The sequence below is a fragment of the Ambystoma mexicanum genome, chromosome 11 (assembly GCF_040938575.1).
Source record: "Ambystoma mexicanum isolate Mex_15411 chromosome 11, UKY_AmexF1_1, whole genome shotgun sequence".
In the NCBI taxonomy this organism is placed as follows: domain Eukaryota; kingdom Metazoa; phylum Chordata; class Amphibia; order Caudata; family Ambystomatidae; genus Ambystoma; species Ambystoma mexicanum.
The window spans coordinates 451292009-451316296 of record NC_090934.1 but is presented as its reverse complement, the minus strand read 5'-3'; the positions used below and the strand labels follow the sequence as shown (position 1 = coordinate 451316296).

Sequence of the window (24288 nt, the reverse complement as noted above, 5' to 3'; positions counted from 1 at the left end):
AGAAACACATTAAGAAAGGATGCTCTCACTCTCTTGATTAGCATCTATGCATATATTCTCTTTAGAGATAATATATAGGCATTAACAATGGTATTGCCAAACAATATGCATTTGCTAATATTAGCAATACAGTATTTGAGTAAATATCCAGCATCCAACTATTCTATTTACCTCTACAATGTTAAAACTATCTACAACTCATCAACAATGTGCGTGTAGCCTTTGTGACACAGTAAAACCAAAATCATACTTACAATTGTGATGCTGTGGAGTGGCAGGCCAGGGAACAGTTGACATTTACAGACAATTCCCTGAATAACACATTAAGTGGAAATGGTTAAAACACTCTGCAAGTATTCCTCGTATGGTTCCTCTTTGCTTTGATGGAGCCACTTATCCTGGCTAAAGAACTATGAGGGGCAGCACAGGCTATCTTGGGATGATGTGCCAATATGTGTACCATGCTAAACTCAGTGATTCACTAGCACAGGGAAAGTTGAAAAGCTTACCTAACAAAGATTCTACTATGCGTCTTTCTGTTCTAACCATGGAAAAGAAAGTTGTATGTTTCAAAAATGGGTAAAAATTGCTTAATTGAGCCCCAATAAGTTGAAACAATCACAAAAAAAATCAGAATTTGGAAAAATGTACAAAGTGCAAGGTTTTACCAACATTAGCAGTTTACTGGCTCAGGGTGCAGGCATCTGATCAAGGCATGGCTATTGCTTGAAAAGAAACTGCTTACATTTTCTTGCTCATTTCTTTGCTCGAATATTTTAATGAAGAATGAAGGATGAGACCCGTTATACCATGCCCCCATAACCACTTCCTACCCCTAACCCCACCAATATTGCCTTACCTCAACCCACCATCTACATTTTGGTGCTAAAATTCGATCAAAAAAATGAGCAAACTAAAAAAGCAGATTTCTTTGGTCAAGCAATAGACTCACTACCTCTGAATGCTGTTTGCTTCTTATTTCCATAGCATTCAACTTTGAAATTTAGATTTGCCTCCCAATTATTGAAGTAAGCATTACAAATGAGAATTTGGAAAATTGGTCATTTACCAATTTAGGCCCCCTCAGATCTGAAGTTATGTAGACTCCGCCCTCTTCTGAAAAGTGGAGCTTTGCCCTCTGAGACAGCTGGTTTCAAAAGAAGTATAAAGGATTAGGGCCTCCCATTCAGGTAATTTGTTCCACCAGTGTTTCCCTGTTAGCCAATCCAATCCTAACAAATTGGTGTCATTCAGTTAATCATTCCACTGAACGTCCTCTTAGTTGCTGTCAGATTGAAGCCAATATAACTTTGTCAGCTGGGTAAATATAGTCTTGCATTCATCTGAGAAAATGGAAGCAATTGCCCTTGACCAAAGAGAACAGAACAACAGCTTTTCCCAGAAAAAAAATATTTTTCAGCTTATCTCAAACCCTGTATGTACCTGTTCAATTTTAATTCTCATTAACAAACATGGAAGTTTGCCATTTGTTTGTACAAGCAACTTCAGATTAGGACATGTACAACCCATTGTTTAATTGCATCCTTTTAGCATCTGCTTCTTGTGACTGATAGTGCCTAATTACAAGGGTGGCGCTCCCGTAATGAAGGGTGCCGGTACGGGACCGGCACCCTTCATTACGGGAGCGCTGATTACAAGGTTCCCTTTGCGGGACCCTGTAAGGATGCCTCGTAAAACCAGGCATCCTTTGCGGGTCCCACGAATGGAAGAGTTAGGTAATAACGGGCCAGTTGTAAAGTGCCCGTTATTACCTCCCTCCTCATTGACATTGAGCCCTATGGTGGCTCAAATGGGAATGGGGAATGGTTTCTGCATGGAGGAATTACCGAGTCCTTCCATGTCGGAATGACTCGGTAAGTCCTCATTGCAGGAACCCGGTAATGGAGCCCGGTTTGGAGGCAGCCATGGTGCTAATAGTGATATAATATCACATGCATCCCAAAATAAGAATAATTTAAACTGGTTAGTTTACAATTTGCAAATAAATGTATAAAGTTATGCTATGCATGAGAATGTCACTGATTGAATTATCACACGAATTATCACAAGAATGCCATTATTGGCCTCCTCAGAGCCAATCAGAATGCTTGGAATCCAGTCGCAATAACTACTGATAATTAATTTCATTGCAAGCATCCTGATAAACTAAACATGATAGGAAACAAAATAAATGATTTCTCTTCATATTATCCTCAGAAGAAGAAGGGGAAGAAGAACATAGATACAAAACATGAATCAGCAGTAACAGCAATGAAAAAGGTGTCATCCATTATTTCAACTTAATTCCAGAACTTGTTATTTTATTAGTAAAACAAGCCATTTAATTCACCAAAGCATTTTTCTATTTACTTAACTCGCTGTTACACCCATGTATTTACTTGAGCACCACAATTGCAAAACCTTTTAGCGCCATTTGTGAATAGCCTTAAAGGCATTAGAAAGGGTCCATATTGCTTGAGATAGTTAACTTCCCTGCTTTCCTCCGTCTATAATGCTATATTAATTATCTTGTGCATCAGAAAAAGTGATGATGCATTCAGTCATTTAGAAATAACCCAAGTGAGGTTGGGGCAGACTCAATGAAACATTTTCTGTTTCTGTTTCTTTGGGTAACCGAAAGTATAGCAGCAATATACAGCTTGGACCTATGCACACCACATGGATGTATCAAGTCTCCAGATGCATCTGTACATTGTTAACTGCTTATTAATGTGACTTTGGCCAGGCTGATGATGGGACAACACAGAAAGGCACCATAGCAAGCACACGGAAGACAGTCGAAGTGAGTCACTGTCAACAGAACCTTGACTAGCATGCAAGAATAAGCAAATAAGTAATACACAGGGCATAAGACCTCATATTCTACTCATGTCCACGTGTCCATCTTTTGACATGAGAATGCACAAACTGTGATTGACCACAATCGACCTCCTAGAGAATCTATAGTTTTGCCCTAATGTCAACCACGTTGAGTGGCCCAACTACAATGTCAACCTACAGGCTCCTTCATCCACCTTCCTTCTTTTTTTAATTTAAAGATTGGTGGTAGAAATGTGTCCATTCACTCCCTTCACTTTTCCTTACCCTCATTGTAGTTTAAAATCGTTGTAATGGGGAGAACCTCTGTACTCCATTCCCATTCATAAACAGTTGACTTTCATTTCATAACCTCCCTCGACCCCTAATTGAGAAGTTAGCGCTATTGACGACAACAGTCTCTGAGCTGTTAGTGTGGAAAAGGTTTCTTTAATGTGACAAGACTAAGCTCATAAACAGTACTAACCTGGATATCCTTACAGACTACCCGAACAGGCGTACTAATATATAGCCATATATTCGCCTTGGGCCATACGTTGGGAAAGGGTCATTATCCCAACTGATAATGATCCCTTTCGAACTAACAAAGTACACATTGCATTTGCTTTTGGTTTGCTTGCACCTGGATGCTTTGCATGTTTGCTTCTGAATCACAAGCAAAATGACTGATACTGTGTGCCCATTTGTGGACTTGCAATGTATTGCTTGGTTTTCACCTGGCCAGAGCAGCTGCCAAATATTTGTGAAATGGAGTCAATTCATTGTAAAATCTTTGAATGTATGCTGTATCTGACAGAATCAACAGATTTCTTAAGTGTTTACAGAACCAACCGTCATTGTCCTGATAGTTTTAAGGGTCAAAATAGAAGTGTGCATGTTATCCTGATGGTCAATCATCTTGACAGAGCTTAGATTCAAAATAATAATACAAAACTAAACGTAATGCATTCAGACTAGTATGTTGTTTTGAATAGTTCTCAGTGGGATAAGCATCTTTGTATGTGAGGAAACAAAAACATAGTTTGTGTTTTTATTTTTGTGGTGGTGCTGGTTGTTACAATAAAAGGTGTGTTGTGGGCAGGCTGAAAGCATGGCCAGTGGTAGACAGCTAAAATGGGTGTGGTAGGAATAGACATTATCAACATTAAGAGAGGGGTGAGATGTGACAGTGTTGTTGGGGTTGGGGGAATTCGTGGATTTGCTGGTGCTGAAGGAATCACTGATGGCCTCAAGTTTGGTGGTTGTGAAGACATTACCTTTGTTCTTTCTTTTTTGTCTAGGAAATTGTGGAGGAAACTTTGACGGAACAAGTGGAACTTTGACTTCACCAAACTATCCCTTTGATTATCCCATGTTAACTGACTGCACTTGGAACATTCTAGCACCTGCAGGATTCAAGGTTAGGATGCATTACAGCAGAACAAATGTATCCATGTTAGCTTCCTATCACCCCATATCATACTTTGTTGGCTGTCTTCACTTACCTTTTCCACAACCGGCTGTGTTTGTGATTACTGGTTGTTTTAATTGTGGTAACACATTTGCAGCAAGTGACATATGTAGCCCTCATTGTTATCTTTTTGTCTGTCTATGTTAATAGTATAAGCACTTCTTCAGTATGATCACCCATTGACACTTTGTAATTTGTGACAGGTTTTCATTTAGATTGTAATTTAGATGTTGCACATAAGTAGTTTCTGACAACCTCTTTCTATCTTTGCAAGAAAGGTGGTGCAGAAGAAACTATGCATAACTTGCTAGCATCACTTGTACAAACCAATAGTTACTAGAAAGGCAATGAAAATTATAAAAAGGAATTTCTTCAGTTTTTTCCGGCCTACCACTGGAAAGCATCCTCCTCTCAGAATGACCTTAAAATACGCCTTGAGCTATGTTAGGTCTGTGTTTAAAGGTAGATATAGAATTCCTGGTGAATCCTTCCGTGGACACTCCCAAGAAAGCCCCCTTTTCTGATTTTAGTGTTTAAAGCAGCTCCTCATTATCATTTGACCATCATTTTGCAGCTTGGGCTGTTATCTGCCCCATGTGGCGTGTCCCCTTCAGCAACCTGATGACTTGGGTGTACCCCAGCAAATGTTGTGCTAATTGCCCTTGGTACAGTGCACATCTTCCACTAGCGTGGCCTAGTGTAAGAGCACACTTTCAATAGAAGAATTTGTTTTTTGGTGTATTTAAATAATGTATACCTCGTACGCAAAATGTGTTTTATTTAAACTATTTGAACAACCTTCACACAACTTGTTTTAGGGTTAAACATTCTGACCAACCTGTCTATGTTCTTTTTTCCCACACAGATAGCACTGAATATGGTTACCCTTAGATTTACACCACAGTTGAATTGTATGGATGACTCTCTCAGCATCTACGATGATGCAAAACCAGATTCAAGTCTTTTGGGAAAATACTGTAGGCAGTTTACCGGGACCCTGATCTCTTATGGAAACATGCTACGTCTTGTGTTTATCAGTCCTTACCCCAGGGAGAACACTGGCTTCCTAGTGACATACTCATTCTGTAAGTATATTCATAATGATATAGAACATATAGCTAGCTCTATGGCTGTTTCTGTGTATGTATATATGGATTGGGCCCATGCGCAGTATATACAGTACAATTCTATGACTAAATGGAACTTAACTGTATAAATATATATATATATATATATATATATATATATATATATATATATATATATATATTCTAAAGAGAGATTCTGTTTATTCATTAAACATCACAAGCAATTACATTTTTATAATAAATCTCTAATTTGGGCTGCTGACAAGCAAGGTATATGAAGAATCCCCCATCCACTGGTGTGTCTGCAATTGAAGGGACAGTGCCAGCTATAACAAACTCACCATGGAAGGTCTGGGCACAATATAAGGCTTGGGCAATTGGTGGAGAGTCACTGGACGACAGGTGGAAAATGATGATAGTGCTCTGGGCACAGAGGAATTTGGGGCTGCATAGTTCTGACAGTCAAATTGAGGTGAATAGCCTTTTACATGGCTCAGTGGAGTCTCTGGCTTGTCTGCGGCTTGACACTATCACTTGACATATAGTTAGGACAATGCCATTGCAAGGAACACATCATATGCTAGGAAGGTAGGTCTCAAATCGTGTGCTAGTTAAAACCTTTTGATGTTTTGGGACATTTCATGATGGTTGAAAGTAGAATTCAGTGACAATGTATTTGGGCTGATTATACAGATTCCGTATTTATCAAAAGGTTGAGTACAGGATATATACCGGCGTCATGGAAAGAGGGTGTTCTGATCTTACAAAAGGAAATAGAGATGACCCTGTGTCATATCGATACATAGCTTTACTAGACAACTTGGGAAAAGTATTTTGCAAAATCCTACTATGAAGAATGAATCAATGCATTAAATCAAATGATATACTAACAGATGCCCAGATAGGCTGAAGAAAAGCATGATCCATGACGCATAGTTTATTGACATTAAATGCCTTGCAGTAAGAGCTCCTTGTCTTTATATGTTGTTGCAGTCATTGAATTTTCCTGACCTTCTGACACAGTCTCCTGATTAAACTACAGCATTTCTTTATTCCCAAAAACTTCTTGAAATGTTTTAGTAATCTCCACCGCAGCACACCTATCACGATTCGGCTGGATAACAAAAGGTACAGTCTTTGTGCCACTGCACACATATGCAGGTCACATTCCCCCTCAAATTTTATGATCATCTGATACAAACGGTTTCTTATGCTGACGATATAATACTATTGGATTGGATGCCTACTGACCTACACTGCACATTAACTGTATTAAACTCTACTCTGTAAAGAACCACCTAAAGATGAATGCATCATTTAAAAGAAATGGTACACTCAAACACAAAAGCAAACAGTCTGGAAATAATATTAATAAACCTTGCTTGAGCAACTGCATTTTGCAGACAGTTAGTGAAATAAAATGTCTACGGCTTGATAATTGCTAGTACAAAGGGAAGATAAAGCAAAAAGAATAGGTGTGTACCTTAGGGTTTAGATAGAAATCTGGTTGGTCATATGATGGCCATTTTATCATCCATACAATAGCAAATTGATCAGGGTGATTTTGGAGAGACCTGGAACCACTGTACTTGTCTGAGTACAAAACTCATCTTTTATTTCATTCAATTCACATTTCAAGAACCTTTTAATCATTAAACAGGTCAATATACAGTACAGATATTTAACATTGACATAGACACAGGACTAAAGTGCTTACCATTGTACATATCGCTTATTGAACATTTTCCTCATCCATGACTGTAACCCTTCCTACTGATCAAAGGATTGACTTAATTTTCTACGCCTTATCACTTGGCTCGTTGTGCAGTGTATGAATATTGACACTGTTATTATCAAACTATGTTGACAAAGATGTGTTTTGGCCTCATGAATTAGTAGAGTGGTCTCACTCCCACGGCCTCCATCAGGACAAATGTCATTTTGTTTGTCTGACACATATGGCTTCCTGTGCTTCAAGGATCTATAGACCAGACAGAATCGAAAGATTAATATTAGGTCTCTCCAAATGAATGTAAATCATAATTAATATGTTGATCATTTATTTGAAAACCATCAATGGCAAAAATAGAATGTGCTTCCTCACCTAGTGTTTTGCACAGCTGAATATAGTTTTCAATGGGTTTTCTCTCTCCACACAGATGTATTCTATCGACATGACAGTGCACAGACTCAATATGTCTGTCTAATGGAGTATACAACTTTTTTAGCTACACATAAATAAATGTATTGAGAGAGGTACTTCTTATCAAATTACTGCATGCATTTCACTTCACTGCAGCATTCCAAGAGCAGTCTATTGCCTGTAAGGTAATTTCAAACAAATATATTGGGGATCATTCCGAGTTGGGCGGTAAGGGTTTACGGGCACCGGTAAGGATGCCGGTGCCGGTAAATCCTTACCACCCTATTCCGAGGTCCCTTAAAGGGTCCCAGCAGGAACGGCTGGTCTGACCAGCCGTTTCCTGCGGTTTCCGTTAAGGGACCTTGGAGCTAATAACGGGCCCGCAATTTGCGGGCCCGTTATTAGCGCCCTCCCTATTCCCATTGAGCCCTATGGGGGCTCAAATGGGAATGGGTAATGGTTTACTGAATGGGGACTTACCGGGTCCTCCAAGGTCGGAATGACCTGGTAAGTCTCCATTCAGTCAGACCAGACCTGGGTTTGGAGGCAGCCATGGTGCTAATAGCACCATGGCTACTTCCAAACTCGTAATGACCCCCATTATCACTCTCATTGCCTACATATATTCAGCTGGCAATGTTATATTTGCTAGACTGATAATGACTTGCTTACTGTAAAAAAGAAATTCCATGTGAGCCTCTAAGTCTGAGTCTTCACCAGCATGGATGCTTGTGTTTTACAGCCATGGAAAAATATTGTATTAGTGCCCCACAGTGTTTTCTAGCAGTACGTTTTTTTTAAAAATCATCCACAGTTTACACTTGCAGTCTTAGTGCCCTACACAAATGGCATAAACTCCCCTATCCTCAAGCATATTTATCCGGAGAGCCCATCATTAAACAACACCTCCCATTTCCTGCTAAGTCAACCTAGTGCTCCACATAATTCTCAGGGTCAGGTAGAGGGAAGGTAAAGGTCCCTGGTGGTGTGAAATCCTGCTCTACTTTCGCCATTCTTGGTTTTACAACCCCATCCCATTTATCAGTCTGGGTATACATTTGTTTTTTGATAGGAGGAACTCTAACCGTTCTTATCAACACCATCATTGTTGCACTATTTGGCAGGGTCTTCGTACAGCATCACAAAATTGTTTTTATCCATGTCTAACGTTCTCCCCCATTTCTCCCCTTTCGCCACCGCCATAAATCCTGGACGCATGCAAAGTCTTGGACATCATAAACTCTCTATTCTTGGTGTCACCCAAGGTGGCATCTCTCCCCCCTGCTCCTCCTCTGTTGTCGATTCCTCTCCCTCTGCTGCTCCCACTTCTGTGTCTGTTCTAATGGACTCATAGTCTAAACAGTCAGCACACAGTAACCTCCTCTATGCCCTTCATCTTTGTGCCCATCATCCCTCACTTGGACGTGTACATCCTCAACCACTCTACTATCAATCCGAAATAAAATATCACCTGCTCTCCATTTATCGGTACCTATTGGCATTCCTCGCCTCCGTCCCTGTTTCAACATTACTCACACAAGCTCTGCCTCTGTCCTTCGAAGCGCTCTTTCTAATTCCCTCAACACCCTGTACTCTGTCTCCATCACTAATGGGGCGCACGTTATATTCAGTGATGGGCCCTCTGGGATGTTTTCATACATGGCGGAGGCTCCCTGTTGCAGTGCTGCAAGGAGCACATAGTCGGGATTGGTTTAAATGCAGGCTAACATAAAATGAGGTGGTGACACAGGGTGTTGGAATTACATTTTCTCTTCCTTAAGGGTCATCAGGGACATTAACCAAATCCTCAACGATCCTTCAAAACTCGAAAATGCTCAGCCTATTCTTCAACTATTTCCGCTTATATTTTGTGCCTAAATGTGTATACATATGACCCAACCCTTGATTATTATTCATCTTCTTCGTTCCAAGGCTCATACATCCCTCAAATCATGTCAGTGACCCACTATCTTTTCCTATGACCGTAGAAGCATGATACACATGTATTTGAGTTGGGTAAGGCTACTCATGGTTACGTCTAGTTATGCACTCAATAATCTTTTGTTTCCTAAAAACCGATCAAGTAGTACTGATTTCCCCACCCTCCCATACTGCCTTCACTCCCAGTTCCCCTTCCCTTTTTCCTCACATCCACACACCACACACTTATTACACCACACCTCTCTTTTCACAACTCACAGACATCAGACTTTCCAGACAGGAGATAAGGTTACAGCACATGGACCCCCACCACAATATTCAATCATTCTTTGTCCCAGCCTTGTTGAAGCACCTGAGACCTAACAAAGCACTTTAAATAATGAACGTTCTTGGTCTCTCATAGGTCTTGGACCTGTTAGATGCTAGGTAGGTCAATGTGCCTTTACACATCTGTTGGGACTGCAAGATGCTGTACTATTTAGAGTTCTGTCAGATCCTTTGGGTACCAGCAACTGGTGTAAGGAATTGTTCCTTTATCTTTCTCTTGAAACTTGCAGACGTAATTCATTGTTCCTTCTCACATCTCTTGGAACTGGCACATGTAATGCTCAGTGGTTTGTTACAAATCTCTGTTTTGCTCATGTCTGTGCAGGGTTATTTAATCTTCTCACTGCTCCAATGTCGCAAATGATGTGACACCCCGTATAATTGTGTTCTTCATTACCTTACAGTTCGTTTTCCGATCCTACTGAATAGCCTGACAGGGAGCATTGCCACTCCCAGCTACCCGACCCCGTATGACAACAACGCACCCTCCCTCTGGCAAATTCAACTTCCAGCTAATAACAAGGTGACCATGGTGGTGACAAGTTTATTTATGTGGGCACAATGGTTGCTTACTCACTTTAATGCATGAGTGTACTCCCTATTGGAAAGCCCATTTTGAGACATTGAAGAAAATGTTCTATATACTTATTCATTATAAAAACAATTGTAAACGCATGATGGGAAAGAGTTGTATTTGGAAACTAAGCTCTCTATGCACTCTTCTCTTTCAGGTTTCACTGTGGTTCAATATCTTTAATATCCAGGCCTCAGCAGGATGCACCAGAAATTATGTCAAGGTTTATGATGGAAGCAGTCAGACTGCCCCCGTCCTTATGGATAAAACTTGTGGACAAATCATCCCCCTTGCAATAACATCCTCATCCAATCAGATGCTGGTGGAGTTTGTCGCCAATTCATTTGTTGCAGGAAATGGTTTCCAGGCTTCTTATGGCAACGGTAATTATATTTCTCGTTCATTATTTCATTCTATAGATTCACCTCTTGTAAGAAGTGTGCCTTTTAAAGTAACTATTTAGCAAATGATATGATCCTTAACTTATCCATTCCGTTATTAATGATCTCTCTGCACAAAGAGCAATTTAAAAAGTGCAAACTTTATTAAATAAAAAAATTCTAGCTACTTCCTATTTTCACAGAGGAAATAATGGGCCTTATCACGAGTCTGGCGGTAAACCTTAAATTCGGTGGTAGTGCTATTACCGCCGCATTTAAGGGTCTGCCAGATCATGGCTCTGGCGGATTTCCCCCCAGCTCTGAGCTGGGTGGAAATCTGCGGTAAAATTGCTGATTTTCGGCGTGATAACTGGCAGCGGGAAATCTGCCGGTGGTAAAAGCGCAAATTTTCCCCATTGGGCCCAATGGGGAATGAGGAATTCCCGAATGGGCCCAATGGGGAATGGGCAATAACCCTTCTGCCAAACCCGTGATCAGGCGCTAATAGCGCCGGGGGGTTTGGCGGTAGGGCTATTAGTTACCGCCGAACTCGTGATGAGGCCCAATATGTAAACGCATGCTGATGATTGTTTTTAATGTTCCTTTTTCTTTGTATATGAATGGATGTAGGCCTCACACTTTGATCTTTGGGTTTATTGGAGTATTTAGTTTGTTTAGTAACTCAACATTACACACAACGTTAAATAAATACTACCAGGCTATATTAGGACTCCTTTTCTGATTACATTACATTAATATTGTCCCTCTACTTGACTTGAGTGACAAGACCTTGTGCCATGGATTTAATTTACAAATTGATTGTCTTGAAATGCAGCATATTTTACTATTTTGAGTCCCCTGATTTGAAAATAATTTGTTGGGGAAGGATCATTATCCCAATCGATATTGTATTGGAGGTTCGGTGAAGTAAAACATGCACATTTAATAGTAGTATATTAAATAGAGAGACAGAGTTAGTAAATGAAAAGTGTTTAATTTTACAATGTTTATATAACAAGGTGTTAGGAAAGATGTCACATGTGTATGTAATTTTCCCTCCATGTGTCAACCCCCAAACTTTTTGCTGCTGTTTAGACACCATTGACTGACTTTGCCAGAGAAGCACAGCCTTCAGCTGCACTCCTCTGGGCATTCGCTCACTTTTTATGGGGAAACTGACATGCCCTTAAGACAGTCAGTACTGGGAGACTTTGTTTACCTTAGTCCTTTTCTAATGTTGCAACTTTTGTGCAACATGTAACAAGTGTGCAATGTATCTTACCATACAGCACACTTGGGTCTATAGTCATTTCCAAAGGCCCTAGATACTCTCGGTGGACTTTTTATAAACTGTGCAGATGTGTCATGGACAGGACTCGTGGTAGCTATCGTTTGGCATTATTTTTGAACCCTTTCCTACCATGTTAAATGCGTTAACCGCATTTGGCACAAATAGGTGGCCAGGCTCCAAAATGGCCATGCCACAAGGTTCTTTGTCCTGTACTTTGGCCATTTTGCCCCTTCACCTTCCCCAGGTCGAGTCGATCCAGGCCAGTCCTTATTTGGTCATGCATTTTCCCGCGAATCCCAATGCTTTTGCGGCCTTCTGCATGCCTTATATGTGTGCCTCCAGGATGTGGGCTGGGATGTCTGGTCTCAATACACATCCTGGGTGCCAGAGAGTCTAGAGTGTCCTGAATGCCTGAGACCACCGTGGTCTGTGATTGGTCCACGTATGGAGTGAGTGTTTGTGAGCAGTTCTCCCATTGGGTCCTCTCCGTTTTGGTACAAGGGGAACTTTGGATAAGAGGAGGCTGGAAACACCACTACCAGGTCGATCTCCTGAGTTCTCACTGAACAAAGGATAGGATCCAAGTATCCTGCAACTACAAAGTGGAGTCGAGGAACTGCTGGTGACCCGCTGGAAGGTTTGGCACCCGAGCCCGCTGTCATCCCGTGGGACCCCTCTGCATCTGGTCGACCTAGAAGGTCTGCAAAGATGCTTCGACCCATTGGAATAGTGGGACCAACTATGCTCGGCACCTTCACCAAAACCTGTAAGTAAGCTTTCTCGGAAGGTTCCCTGGGGCAACCAGTGGGCTGACCAGCTTATGCAGGACTTTTGCTCTGTCTCCGCCGTCGTTAACAATATGTTAACATATTTCGTGCAGTCACCCTTTTAGATCCCCCCTATATATATTGTATTGAGTGTGACGTATTGGTTTAATTAGTGTTACTGTGATTCTTTGCTATGGTCTATGTTACTAAGGCCTTAATATAACACCTGTCTGGAGTAATGTGTAAGTGTCCTTGCTCTGTGAGCTCATTGAGGTCCTTCAGTCACCCTCACCCTCCTGAGACTTAGTCTTGACCGTCTGCCATAGCTACCCTGATTGGTCTGGCTTGTCCAGAGGTTACCCTGTTCCAAGAAACTAGGTTGGCCTTCTGAACCTCTGCCCCTCCTGGACAGAGTTCAGAAATCCTTCTTAACAAATTGGTGTACAGCGGTGGGATAGGACTGAAGGTATCCAGTGTTGCATACTAGTGAAGGCATTTCAAGTTATTCCTACCAGGACACATAGTGAATTGTAGTATAACTGAAAAAGGCCACAGTCCTATCAAACAGTATGGAAACAAGTACCTTGTTAACTTTAAATGCTTCTAAATCTGAAACATTGAGAAAGATATGTGCTGAGAGATGTGTCTCTGCTCAAGGCACAACAATGGAAATGATCCAAAGAATCATGGACTGGCAAGAAGCTCAGCTTATTGCCATAGCTCCTGTGGACAGTACATAAGGAGGTGGGTCTGCTCCCACTGGCAGAACTGACAGTTCTGTCACTGCACTTGTTCATGGGACCCATGAGGATTTGGAGGATGTAATGTCTAGTGTTTCCTCTGCCAGTACTGAAGGTGAGGTCATGCTTGAATTCAAGAAGAAAGAACTGCTGTTTAGGCAGAAGGAGCTTGAATGTAACATGACCAAAGTGAGAATAGAGCAGGCAGAAAAACTGAAAGATAGGGATCACCAGTTGGAACTCGCCAAGCTCCAGGTTGCCAATGGATCCAAGGGTCCTGGACATGGGTCTGGGGTCTCCTCTCATCCCAGGTTTTCTAAGGATCTGCTCAGTGTTTATGAGGAAAAGAATGACATTATGAACTGGCTGAATACATTTGAGTATGCATGTGAAGTTCAACAAGTTGACAATGCTGATAAAATTGCAGGGTTACTTAGCAGACTGCCCCATTCTGGCTGTAGTGCCATTATGGAAATGTCAAAAGCTGAGAGAGCAGATTTTGCAATGTTTAAGCAAACTCTTATCTTAAAGTTTGGAAAGACTCCTGCCCAATACTTAAAAAGATTCAGAGAGTACAAAAATAAAGAAGGTGGTACTTGGGTATCTTATGTAACTGAATCCTCAAAGAACTTGACTGGCTTGGTTGAAGGTTATAAGGTCTCTAATTTTGAAGACATGTTATGTCTTTTCATGCTTGAACACATTTGTGCATCTTCTTCCCCTGAGCTTAAGCAGCACTTGGCAGATTCAAAGGAGATAGATCCTAAGAAACCTGCTATAGCAGCAGACTTGTGGGTGTCACATAGAGTGTCCCATAAGGACAAGACGTTGGTAAGCAGGAGGAGGGGAAAAAGTCCAAAGATGAGGAGGGTGGAGAAACTGATAAAGCTTCCTCCGATAAAGGCCACAAAAGAAACAATAAGGGTAAGACACAAGAGAACTGAAAAGGGTAGTGGGGGTCAGCCTCCAAAACAGAACTCTGGTTATAGTAAGCTTCCCTAGGTAAACAGTCCCAGTGGATCTTGTTTTGCTTGTGGAGCAACTGACTATGTGAAGCGGGATCCCAGATGTAAGGTCGAAACCTTGGGGGTCCACTCTGCTAATCTGGCATTCTCCTCCTACGAGGAGGAAGAGATTACAGGGGCATCCTACTCCTCAGACTCCTTCCCCAGTGGGATAGAAGCTGGGGTAGGTTTAGTTTCCCTGGGTTCCTGGGAGCCTAAAGTCTCAGAGGCTTACGCTAGGATTCCAGATAATACCAAGCACTAATTTAAAGACATTGTACTGATCAATGGAATATATACTCCAGCTCTTAGGGATAGTGGTTGCAGTCGCACTGTAGTGGATTCTACCTTGGTAGACGCAGAGGAAGTTCCCAGAGCTCCTCTGGCCCCCACTAAGATGCCTGATGGCCCACCTCTCATGTTCCCAGTAATACCTGTTACTCTTACTATCAATGGTACAACAGTCAGAATTCCAGTGAGCATACAGAGGAATGTCCCAGGAAAGGTCTTGCTGGGAAATGCTCTTAGGGCTTTAGGGCTTGTGGGAGATACAGCTGAAAGACCATGCACAAGGTCTCAAACAAGGCCAGCACTGGCCAAAACCAATGCCATGCCCCAGCCAAAGGGGAAACCCAAGGCTAAAGGAGTAAGAAAATCCAAAAGAGGAAAGAAAACATCCCTCCTACTCACCTACCACTGAGGTGGAGGTAGTTGGTCAAACACCAGGACCCGACGAGGAGGTGGTGATACCTGAAATAATTGACCCACATGACCATCCTGAACTAAATGACTTGTTAGTAGAAGGTGGTCCTTATAGGGAAGAATTTAGTAAGGGCCAACATGAGTACCCATCTCTGGAAGGCCTAAGGAGACAGGCATGCTCCCAGCTTGCGGGTGAACCTCCTGGGAAGCACAGGATTTATTGGGAAGGTGGGCTCCTGTATAGTGAGCCTACAGAGTCTACAGAAGGAGACCATAGGAGGTTGGTGGTTCCCCTGGCTGTAAATCCCTTCCTCCTGCAGCTGGCATATGAAGTGACCCTTGCTGGTCACCCTAGAATCAAGAGAACCAAGCAAAGGCTATCCATGCACTTCTACTGGCCCAAGATGGGATTGCAAGTAGAAAGTCACTGCATGAGTTGTGTCTCCTGCCAGTTATCTGGTAAGAGTGGCTCAACAATCCAAGCTCCATTGGTACTACTCCCAGTTGTGGGGGTACCATTTGAGAAGGTAGGGACTGACATTGTTGGTCCCCTTGACCGCCAAACATCCTCAGACAATAGGTTTATCCTGGTGCTGGTCGACCATGCCACCAGGTATCCAGAGGACATCCCATTGAAAACTGTGACTGCCAAGTCAGTTGCAAAAGCTTTGCCTGGCCTATTTACTAGGATTGGCTTCCCTAAAGAAGTTGTGTCTGACAGAGGCAGCAACTTTATGTCCAAGTATATGCAGGCCATGTGGAAGGAATGTGGGGCCACATATAAGGTTTCCTCTGAATATCACCCATAAACCAATGGCCTAGTTGAACTGTTTAACATGACCTTGAAGAGCATGATTGGGGCTCTGTAAGAACCCCAAAGAAGAAAATGGGATCTTCTGTTACCATGCTTACTGTTTGCCTACAGAGAGGTACCACAATAGGGTGTTGGCTTCAGCCCCTTTGAACTTCTGTTTGGTCACCCTGTAAGGGGACCCTTAGCCATAGTCAAGGAAGAATGGGAGATGCCCACTCCCCCCATAACTACCAATGAAGTGGACTATGTGCTAGGGCTCAGAAAAAGGATGGTACTCCTGATGGGTCTGGCTAGAGAAAAGTTGAAGGCAGGGCAAGCTCTGATGAAACACTGGTATGACCAGAAGGCTTCCCTCATCAATTTCAGCCCTGGTCAGCAAGTCCTGATCATGAATCCTATAAGGCCTAGAGCTTTGAAGGACAAGTGGTCAGGCCTTTACACAGTGGTAGAGTCACTGGGTGAGGTCAATTATTTAGTGGACGTTGGAAGGGCTGGTCAGGGTCCAAAAGTGTTCCATGTAAATAGGCTGAAGGCTTTCATCCTAAGAGTTGAAATCGCAGCACTACTGTTGGCTTCAGATGTTGAAGTAGAGGAGTCTGAACCTCTTCCTGACCTGTTCCAAAGCAGTCCTTCAGACAGCTCCATTGAGGGGGTCCATGTGGCCCTCACCTGACTTCTAATCAACAGGCTGAGGTGAAAACTTTGCTAGACAGTGTTCCCCCTTGTTTTGACAGTCCCCTGGTTTGACACCTTGGTGCAAACATAACATTGACACAGGAGACAGTGTACCTACCAAATGTAGGGGATACAGAATGTCAGACAAAGTAAGGTCTTACATGAAGACAGAGGTCAGCAAAATGTTGGATCTTGGGTTGATTGAACCCTCCAGTAGTCCTTGGTCCAGCACAGCGGTTTTGGTTCCAAAGGCAGGTACTTCTAAACTGAGTTCTGTGTGGATTACAGGGCTTTGAATGCTGTCACCAAGACAGGTGCACACCCCTTGACTACAACAGATGAGCTGGTGGATACTTTGGGTGCCTCCAAGTACCTCAGCACTTTTGACCTCACTGCAGGCTATTGGCAAATAGCCCTTGCAGAGCAGCCAAAGAGAAGACAGCTTTCTCAACACCAGAAGGTCTTTACCAGTTCAGGGTAATGCCTTTTGGGTTGAAGAATGCCCCTGCCACTTTCCAGAGCTTGTGAAGCATGTGTTGAATGGGTTGGATGAATTCTGTCTTGCATATCTGGATGATATAGCAGTTTTCAGTGCCACCTGGGAAGACCATGTGAAACACCTTGGGATTGTGTTACAGGCTCTTAAGAAAGCCCACTTGACCATAAAGGCCAGTAAGTGCCAGATTGGACAAGGATCAGTGGTCTACCTTGGACATGAGGTAGTTGGAGGGAGGATACAGCCTCTACCCATTAAAGTACAAGCAGTACACGACTGGCCTACCCCCACTACATAGACCCAAGTTTGATCCTTTTTGGGACTCACTGGGTACTACAGAAATTTCATGGAAGTCTATGGTACCATAGCTGCCCCTCTGACTGCTCTCACTACTCCAAAGAAACCCAAGAAGGTAACTAGGTCTGAAGAGTGTGAGAAGGCCTTCAATGGCTTAAAAGACTCCTTGTGCCAGGCCCCTGTTCTCAGGGCCTCTGATTACTAGAGACCTTTCATTGTGCAGAGAGATGCCTCTGACACTGGGATAGGAGTGGGACCATCACAAGTAGAGGAGAAGGGTAAGGAACACCCTATTGGCTTTATTAGTCGCCAGCTTAATGACAGAGAGCTCAGATGGTCCACAGTAGAGAAAGAATGTTTCTCTGTGGTGTGGGCCCTAAGGAAGCTGAGGCCCTACCTGTATGGGACCCACTTCACTGTGCAAACTGACCATAAGCTCTAAAAGTGGCTAATGAACATGAAGGTAGATAATCCAAAGTTGCTTAGGTGGTCCATAAGTCTGCAGGGCTTTAACTTCACTATTGAGCATAGGCCAGGTGTCCAACATAGCAATGCTGATGGGTTGTCCAAAATGTTTAACCGACCTGAACAAGAAAGTCATCCAGGGATGGATTAGTTCCCCCTGTCCTTAGTCTGGGCGGGGCAAGTGTCTTGGGAAAGATTTCACATGTGTATGTAATTTTCCCTCCATGTGTCAACCCCCAAACTTTTTGTTGCTGTTTAGACACCATTGACTGACTTTGCTAGAGAAGCACAGCCTTCAGCTGCACTCCTCTGGGCTTTCGCTCACTTTTTCTTTTTTTCTTTTATGGGGAAACTGACATGCCCTTAAGACAGTCAGTACTGGGAGACTTTGTTTCCCTTAGTCCTTTTCTCATGTTGCAGCTTTTGTGCAACATATAACAAGTGTGCAATGTATCTTACCATTACCATTACCATTAATCCTTTCGAGGCTTGATTATTGTAATGCCCTCTACATTGGAGCAAATAAATCCATTATCCACCGACTGCAAATTCTTCAAAACAATGCCCTACGAGCCGCCCTTGGTGTACCTAAAAGATCACATATTTCAAACATCAGTCGTCAAAACAACTGGTTGTCCTCCCAAAACAAAATCCACCTTAAAGTTGCATCCCTAGTTCATAAAGCCCTGAACAATGCAGCACCAAGCTATCTCCGCAATAAACTCACAATAAGACATCACTCGCGCCCTGCCAGAACTGCAAATGCCAACAGCCTCATCATTCCGAGATTCAGGTTATCTAAGGCGGGGGGTAGTAGCTTCCCGGTGCAAGCAGCTCAATTATGGAACTCATTGCCTAATCCTCTACGCGAGGCACAGCCCTTCCCTAAATTCAGAAATAACTACATCAATCTGCTAAGGACTGCCAATGAATAGCCTACTGGCACCCACTTATCCTTCACCCCACCCTAGAACATACATTTCATCATGATCTTATGGTCCCACCCACTTTGCCCACCTGACCGTTGAGCTTTCGCCCACACAGTACCTGTACATAGACTGTCTTGATCATATTTTGTATTTATTCTGCATGTAAACCGCAATTGCTGCTTTACCGTGATATTTTGCATTCTATATTTGTATTTTGTATTTGTACAGTGTATGTATCCCATGAACCCACCCTGCAACCTAAGCTTTGCATTTTCTGTACTGCTGCGCCCGGTTACCTTCGGGTCTGGTGCGCATTATAAGTGAATAAAACAAACAAACAAACAAACAAACAAACAAACCATACAGCACACATGGGTCAATAGTCATTTCCAAAGGCCCTAGATACTCTTGCTGGACCTTTTATGAACTGCACAGATATGTCATGGACAGGACTGGTGGCAGCTATTGTATCACATTATTTTTTAACCCTTTCCTGCCATGTTAATAGTGTTAACCGCGTTTGGCACAAATAGGTGGCGTGGCTCCAAAATGGCCATGCCACGAGGTTCTTTTTCCTGTACTTTGGCCATTTTGCCCCTTCACCTTCCCCAGGTCGAGTCAATCCGGGCCAGTCCTTATTTGGTCATGCATTTTCCAGCGAATCCCAATTTTGTGGGCTTCTGCGTGCCTTGTGTGTGTGCCTTCAGGATGTGGGCTGGGATGTCTGGTCCCAATACACATCCTGGGTACCAGAGAGTCTGGAGTGTCCTGAATGCTTGAGACCACTGTGGTCTGTGATTGGTGCACGTATGGAGTGAGTGTTTGTGAGCAGATCTCCCATTGGGTCCTCTCCATTTTGGCGTGAAGGAAACTTTGGATAAGAGGAGGCTGGAAACACCACTACCAGGTCGATCTCCTGAGTTCTCACCGAACAAAGGATAGGATCCAAGTATCCTGCAACTACGAAGCTGAGTCGAGGAACAGCTGGTGACCCGCTGGAAGGTTTGGCACCCTGAGCCCGCTGTCGTCCTGTGGGACCCCTCTGCATCTGGTCATCCTAGAAGGTCTGCAAAGATGCTTCGACCGATTGGAATAGTTGGACCAACTATTCTCGGCACCTTCACCAAAACCTGCAAGTAAGCTTTCTCGGTAGTGTCCGTGGGCCAACCAATGGGCTGGCCAGCTTATGCAGGACCTTTGCTCTGTTTCTGACGTCGTTTTTAGGAGTCCCTAGAAACTTGGTATACTGCTAGCTCTGTTTCCACGGCACCCTCACACCAAATTTTGTATACTTGGCCTTCCCAGGTCTGAAGTGAGATGAGTGTGCCTGGACCGGAGTAAACGCAGTTACCGTGTTGCCCTGCTGCAGCGATGTCCTTTGCAAGTCTGCTGCGTTTGTGACCCTCTTGCCACTGAAGCCTGCTGCAGTGAAACTGGGATGATTCATCCACCCAGAGTGGAAAAATCGCCCCTGTCCCATTTGGAAATCATCGCTGGATCTCAGGAACTAAAAGGTGCTGAGACGTCCTTTTTGCCGCATTCGAACCTGCAACTGAATTGGACTAACCTGCTGAAGTTTGGGTCTCCTTGCATCAGGGACCAGTGAGTAATCAATACCCCAACCGGTGGACCCTAGCACATGAGCCCATTTTTACTCATGAGTGGCCCCTGCGGGCCCCTCTCCTGTCCACAGCTATTACACAATGGCAACTCCATCCCGAACTCTCGAACTGCCTCTGCCTTCAAGTGGAGGTCCCTCTTCAATAGTGAGAACCTATTCTTCATCGCCTCATCCACCTTCCCGATCTGCTAGAGACCCTTTGAAGAGACCCTGCTTTGCCCATTGGAACAACCGCGTGCGTTTGCATACATTTACTATTGAGCACAAGGCTCCCCTCTTCTTAGGGTGTGGACTGCCTCTTAGTTAGGTGAATAACTGATGTTGAACTGGGCCTAAAGTTTAACTGCAACGCCTGTTTCCTTACCATCTAAATTGTCAACATATTTCGTGCAGTCACCCTTTTAGACCCCACTGGTCTTGTATATACATTGTATTGAGTGTGATGTATTTGTTTACTTAGTGTTACTGTGATTCTTAGCTATGGTCTATGTTACAAAGGCCTTGTAATAAATGTGTCTATATTTTTAATATAACACCTGTCTGGAGTAATTTGTAAGTATCCTTGCTCTGTGTGCTCATTGAGGTCCTTCAGTCACCCTTACCCTTCCTGAGACTTAGGGCCTCATTACGACCCAGGCGGTAAGGGGTTTACGGCGCCGTAAACAGCGCCGACCCTTACCGCCTGAGTACGAGGTCCCTTAGCGCCATGGCGGATTTAACACCTGCTTTTAGCAGGTGTTAAAATCCATGGCGCTAAGGGACCATGGAGTTAATTACGCCACCGTAATTTACGGTGGCGTAATTAACGCCTTCCCCACTCCCATTATGCCCTATGGGGCAGAAATGGGAATGGGGAAGGGTAAATGGGTATTGGGGACTTACCGCCCCGCCAAGGTCGGAATGGGGCGGTAAGTCCGCCAACCACCATGGCGTAAACATAGTTTACGCCATGGTGGTAAAGTCACGGCCCAGGCGGTAACTTACCGCCTGGGTCGTAATGAGGACCTTAGTCTTGACCGCCTGCCATAGCTACCCTGATTGGTCTGGCTTGTCCAGAGGTTACCCTGTTCCAAGAAACTAGGTTGGCTTTCTGAACCTCTGCCCCTCCTGGACAGAGTTCAGAAATCCTTCTTAACACAAGGTTGTCTTGAAAAGTTAAGCATTTTAATTGCAAACTTGGTTAAACTGGAGTGAGTTTAACATGGGCATGCATTAGGATTCAAAGTATACAGTTTCTCTATTAGAAAGTGAAAACATGTTAACATGTTTTTAGCCTTCTCGTTAGTGTGTCAAATAGGATATTACAGTAAAGTAAAACCTCCTCTTAGAAAGGAAAGAAGTCTTCCCGGGAAAATGTCGCTGTTGTTCCCTGCCTCCTTTTAAAGTCAGAATACAGCCACTACAAGTAGCTATTGACTGCATTCTGAGCATTCTGATTGGTTGAGAGGAGGTCAATAATAATCTCTATTTGCTAAGAGAGAAGTCTATATTTTTTGACTGATGCTGTTCACTGGTCTGTTTATCGCTAATGGTGGGTTTCCAGCTTACTGTCAATGTTCTCACATCAGCGCAAGTACTGGGTTGCTGTGAGGAATTTGACCATCCACACTGGGAGTGTGTGCTTGCCTCAGCTTTTTTTTTAGTTTTTTTGATAATGAAAATGATTGGTGGGAGATCAACCTCTGAAAATGTGTAAGGCCATTACGCACACATATATTTCGCTCACCGCACAAAATGCATAGTCATGTGTAATCTGGGAGGACACAGCCTATAGGCACCATCCTCCCATGTCATGGTCAGATGGAATGTGACAGCCATGGGTACATCAAAGTATCTCATGAAGGGGGAAGGCACACCTTCCTCCGGCCATGGGCAGTCTAATTAAAATATCAAAGGCTCCATGGTTCAGCTTTCGTATGGTTTAGTTTGGCTGGTGGCAGTGCATGCTAATGAGAGATAACTGAGGCAAGCCTGGAAGGGGCTTGGTTGCCAGACAAACAACAGGAAAGCGGGGCTAACACCCCTTTGGTGTGCAATGTATCATCTTGAAACTAGTTCCCACCCCTCTGTATGAAAGGCATTGAATGACATGTCTGGGTCCATCAGTTACCGTAGGGACCCCTGCAGAGTGGACCCCTTTCAGAGGGGAGACATATGTGATTTGAGAGAGACAGGAAGTCTGCTCTTGTCACAAACTTAAAGGGAGACCTGTGTTTTAATTAAGAGTCACAGAGGGTTAACCAGAGAGACACTTTGATCCACAAAAGACAGGAAGATGGGTGGGATTTAGGTATATGTTGTCCCCACTTACCTCTCCTGTTGCAGAGCACTCTGGTCCTGACCTCAGGCATAACAGAAGATTGTTGGTGGGGACCCAGTTTTGGTTCATTAAGGTAGGCTTATCTTGCACCAATCACTAGGGCCCATTTGACTTTAAAAGAGGGCTGAACCCCTCTCATACCAGATTATCCAATGACTTCAAAGGTATTAAGAAGGACTCATTTGGACCTGGGCTGAAGGTACAGTGTACCTTACATCTATTGCCAGTGAAGGAAGTTCCACAAGTTCCAATACCGTACCCAGCCAGGACGTAACATACTCTGCTAGGTTCTAACAGAAAGCATCCTAGGTGGGAAGTGCCGGAGAGTATCTGAACTAAGGACAAGGCCATTGCCTGCAAACAGTCTCCTAAGCTTTTGGCTGTCCATCTTGAAAGGACAACAGGAGCCCTGTGAAGAAGCTCGGAGTGCCACACAATCATCAACCAGTGTCTGCCTTTTAAGGACAGTTTTGAGACAGTAAAGTCTTCAAACTACAACTGGCTGCCCCGCTGACTGTTGTAATGCTGCAGTAACCAGAGCCATCCGAGACAACTCAACCAGCAGTCCTGATCTGCAAACCAGTACAGAGACAACAATTCTTTGCCCCAAGCCACTGTGTAGGACAGCCCGAAGCCGTCCATCCATCCAGCCTCGCTTGCTGAACTGCCTGCCGCCTGATCCCCGCAGCTGTCTCCCGCCTCGAACTCTGTCTCAGAAGCTGCCAGGTACCCTGGAGCCGCTTTGCCGATGTCGGGAATCAAGCACCTCTTAAGCACCAGGTACATCTGAAGTTCCCTAGACACAGTTACAACCCTCTGCCCCTTGCTGCTGAAACCAAATAACCTTGAACAGTAAGACTGATTACCTTACCGACTATCCTCCTGTCAGTTTCCAATGTGCATCCCTTTCCTTCATGAAACTTCTGTCCTCTGTGTTCCTCTACAGTGTGGGTTATAATTTGTAGTTTGCTATAACTATCTGTTGTAATAATAATAAAGTAGATATTTTTAATACAAACTTGACTGGACAGTTCTTTTTTATCATTGGGAAATATTTGTATTTTCGCTGTTTTGCAACAAACCAATGATCTAAAACCTTTCAGAGATAAGCCTGCGGTTCCGTCCACGTTACCAAAAATTGGACAAGGAGGTTTATAATTCACTTGTGTTCCAATGTTTTCGGATCCCTTCTGATTTACTAGAGGTGTGGGGCGGATTGATGTTTAGAAACCATTATTCATCCCTAGACTTCTGGTGCACTGAAAGTTGATTTTTCACAGACACCTAGAGTTTTATTTTAAAATCTATTATTCATATTTGGCATCGTTTTAGGCGTTGTGGCTCATTGCCTAAAGCTTTATATATAGGCTTCATTCAAATGTCATACAAAATATGGGTTGTAATTTCCACCATGAAGAAATCTTAG

At 43.4% G+C, this 24288-nt stretch overlaps 1 protein-coding gene across 5 annotated transcripts in view; it reads left to right on the top strand.

The window, feature by feature from the left end:
- The window catches only part of LOC138503504 (embryonic protein UVS.2-like), a 275168-nt gene that overhangs the window by 142946 nt on the left and 107934 nt on the right, over nt 1–24288 (top strand). For all 5 annotated transcript variants that reach the window (XM_069623289.1, XM_069623288.1, XM_069623285.1 and 2 more), the window contains 4 exons: nt 4119–4237; nt 5154–5373; nt 10192–10310; nt 10519–10744. In XM_069623289.1, the coding sequence (XP_069479390.1) occupies nt 4119–4237; nt 5154–5373; nt 10192–10310; nt 10519–10744 (684 nt within the window). The remainder of the gene's footprint in view (nt 1–4118; nt 4238–5153; nt 5374–10191; nt 10311–10518; nt 10745–24288) is intronic.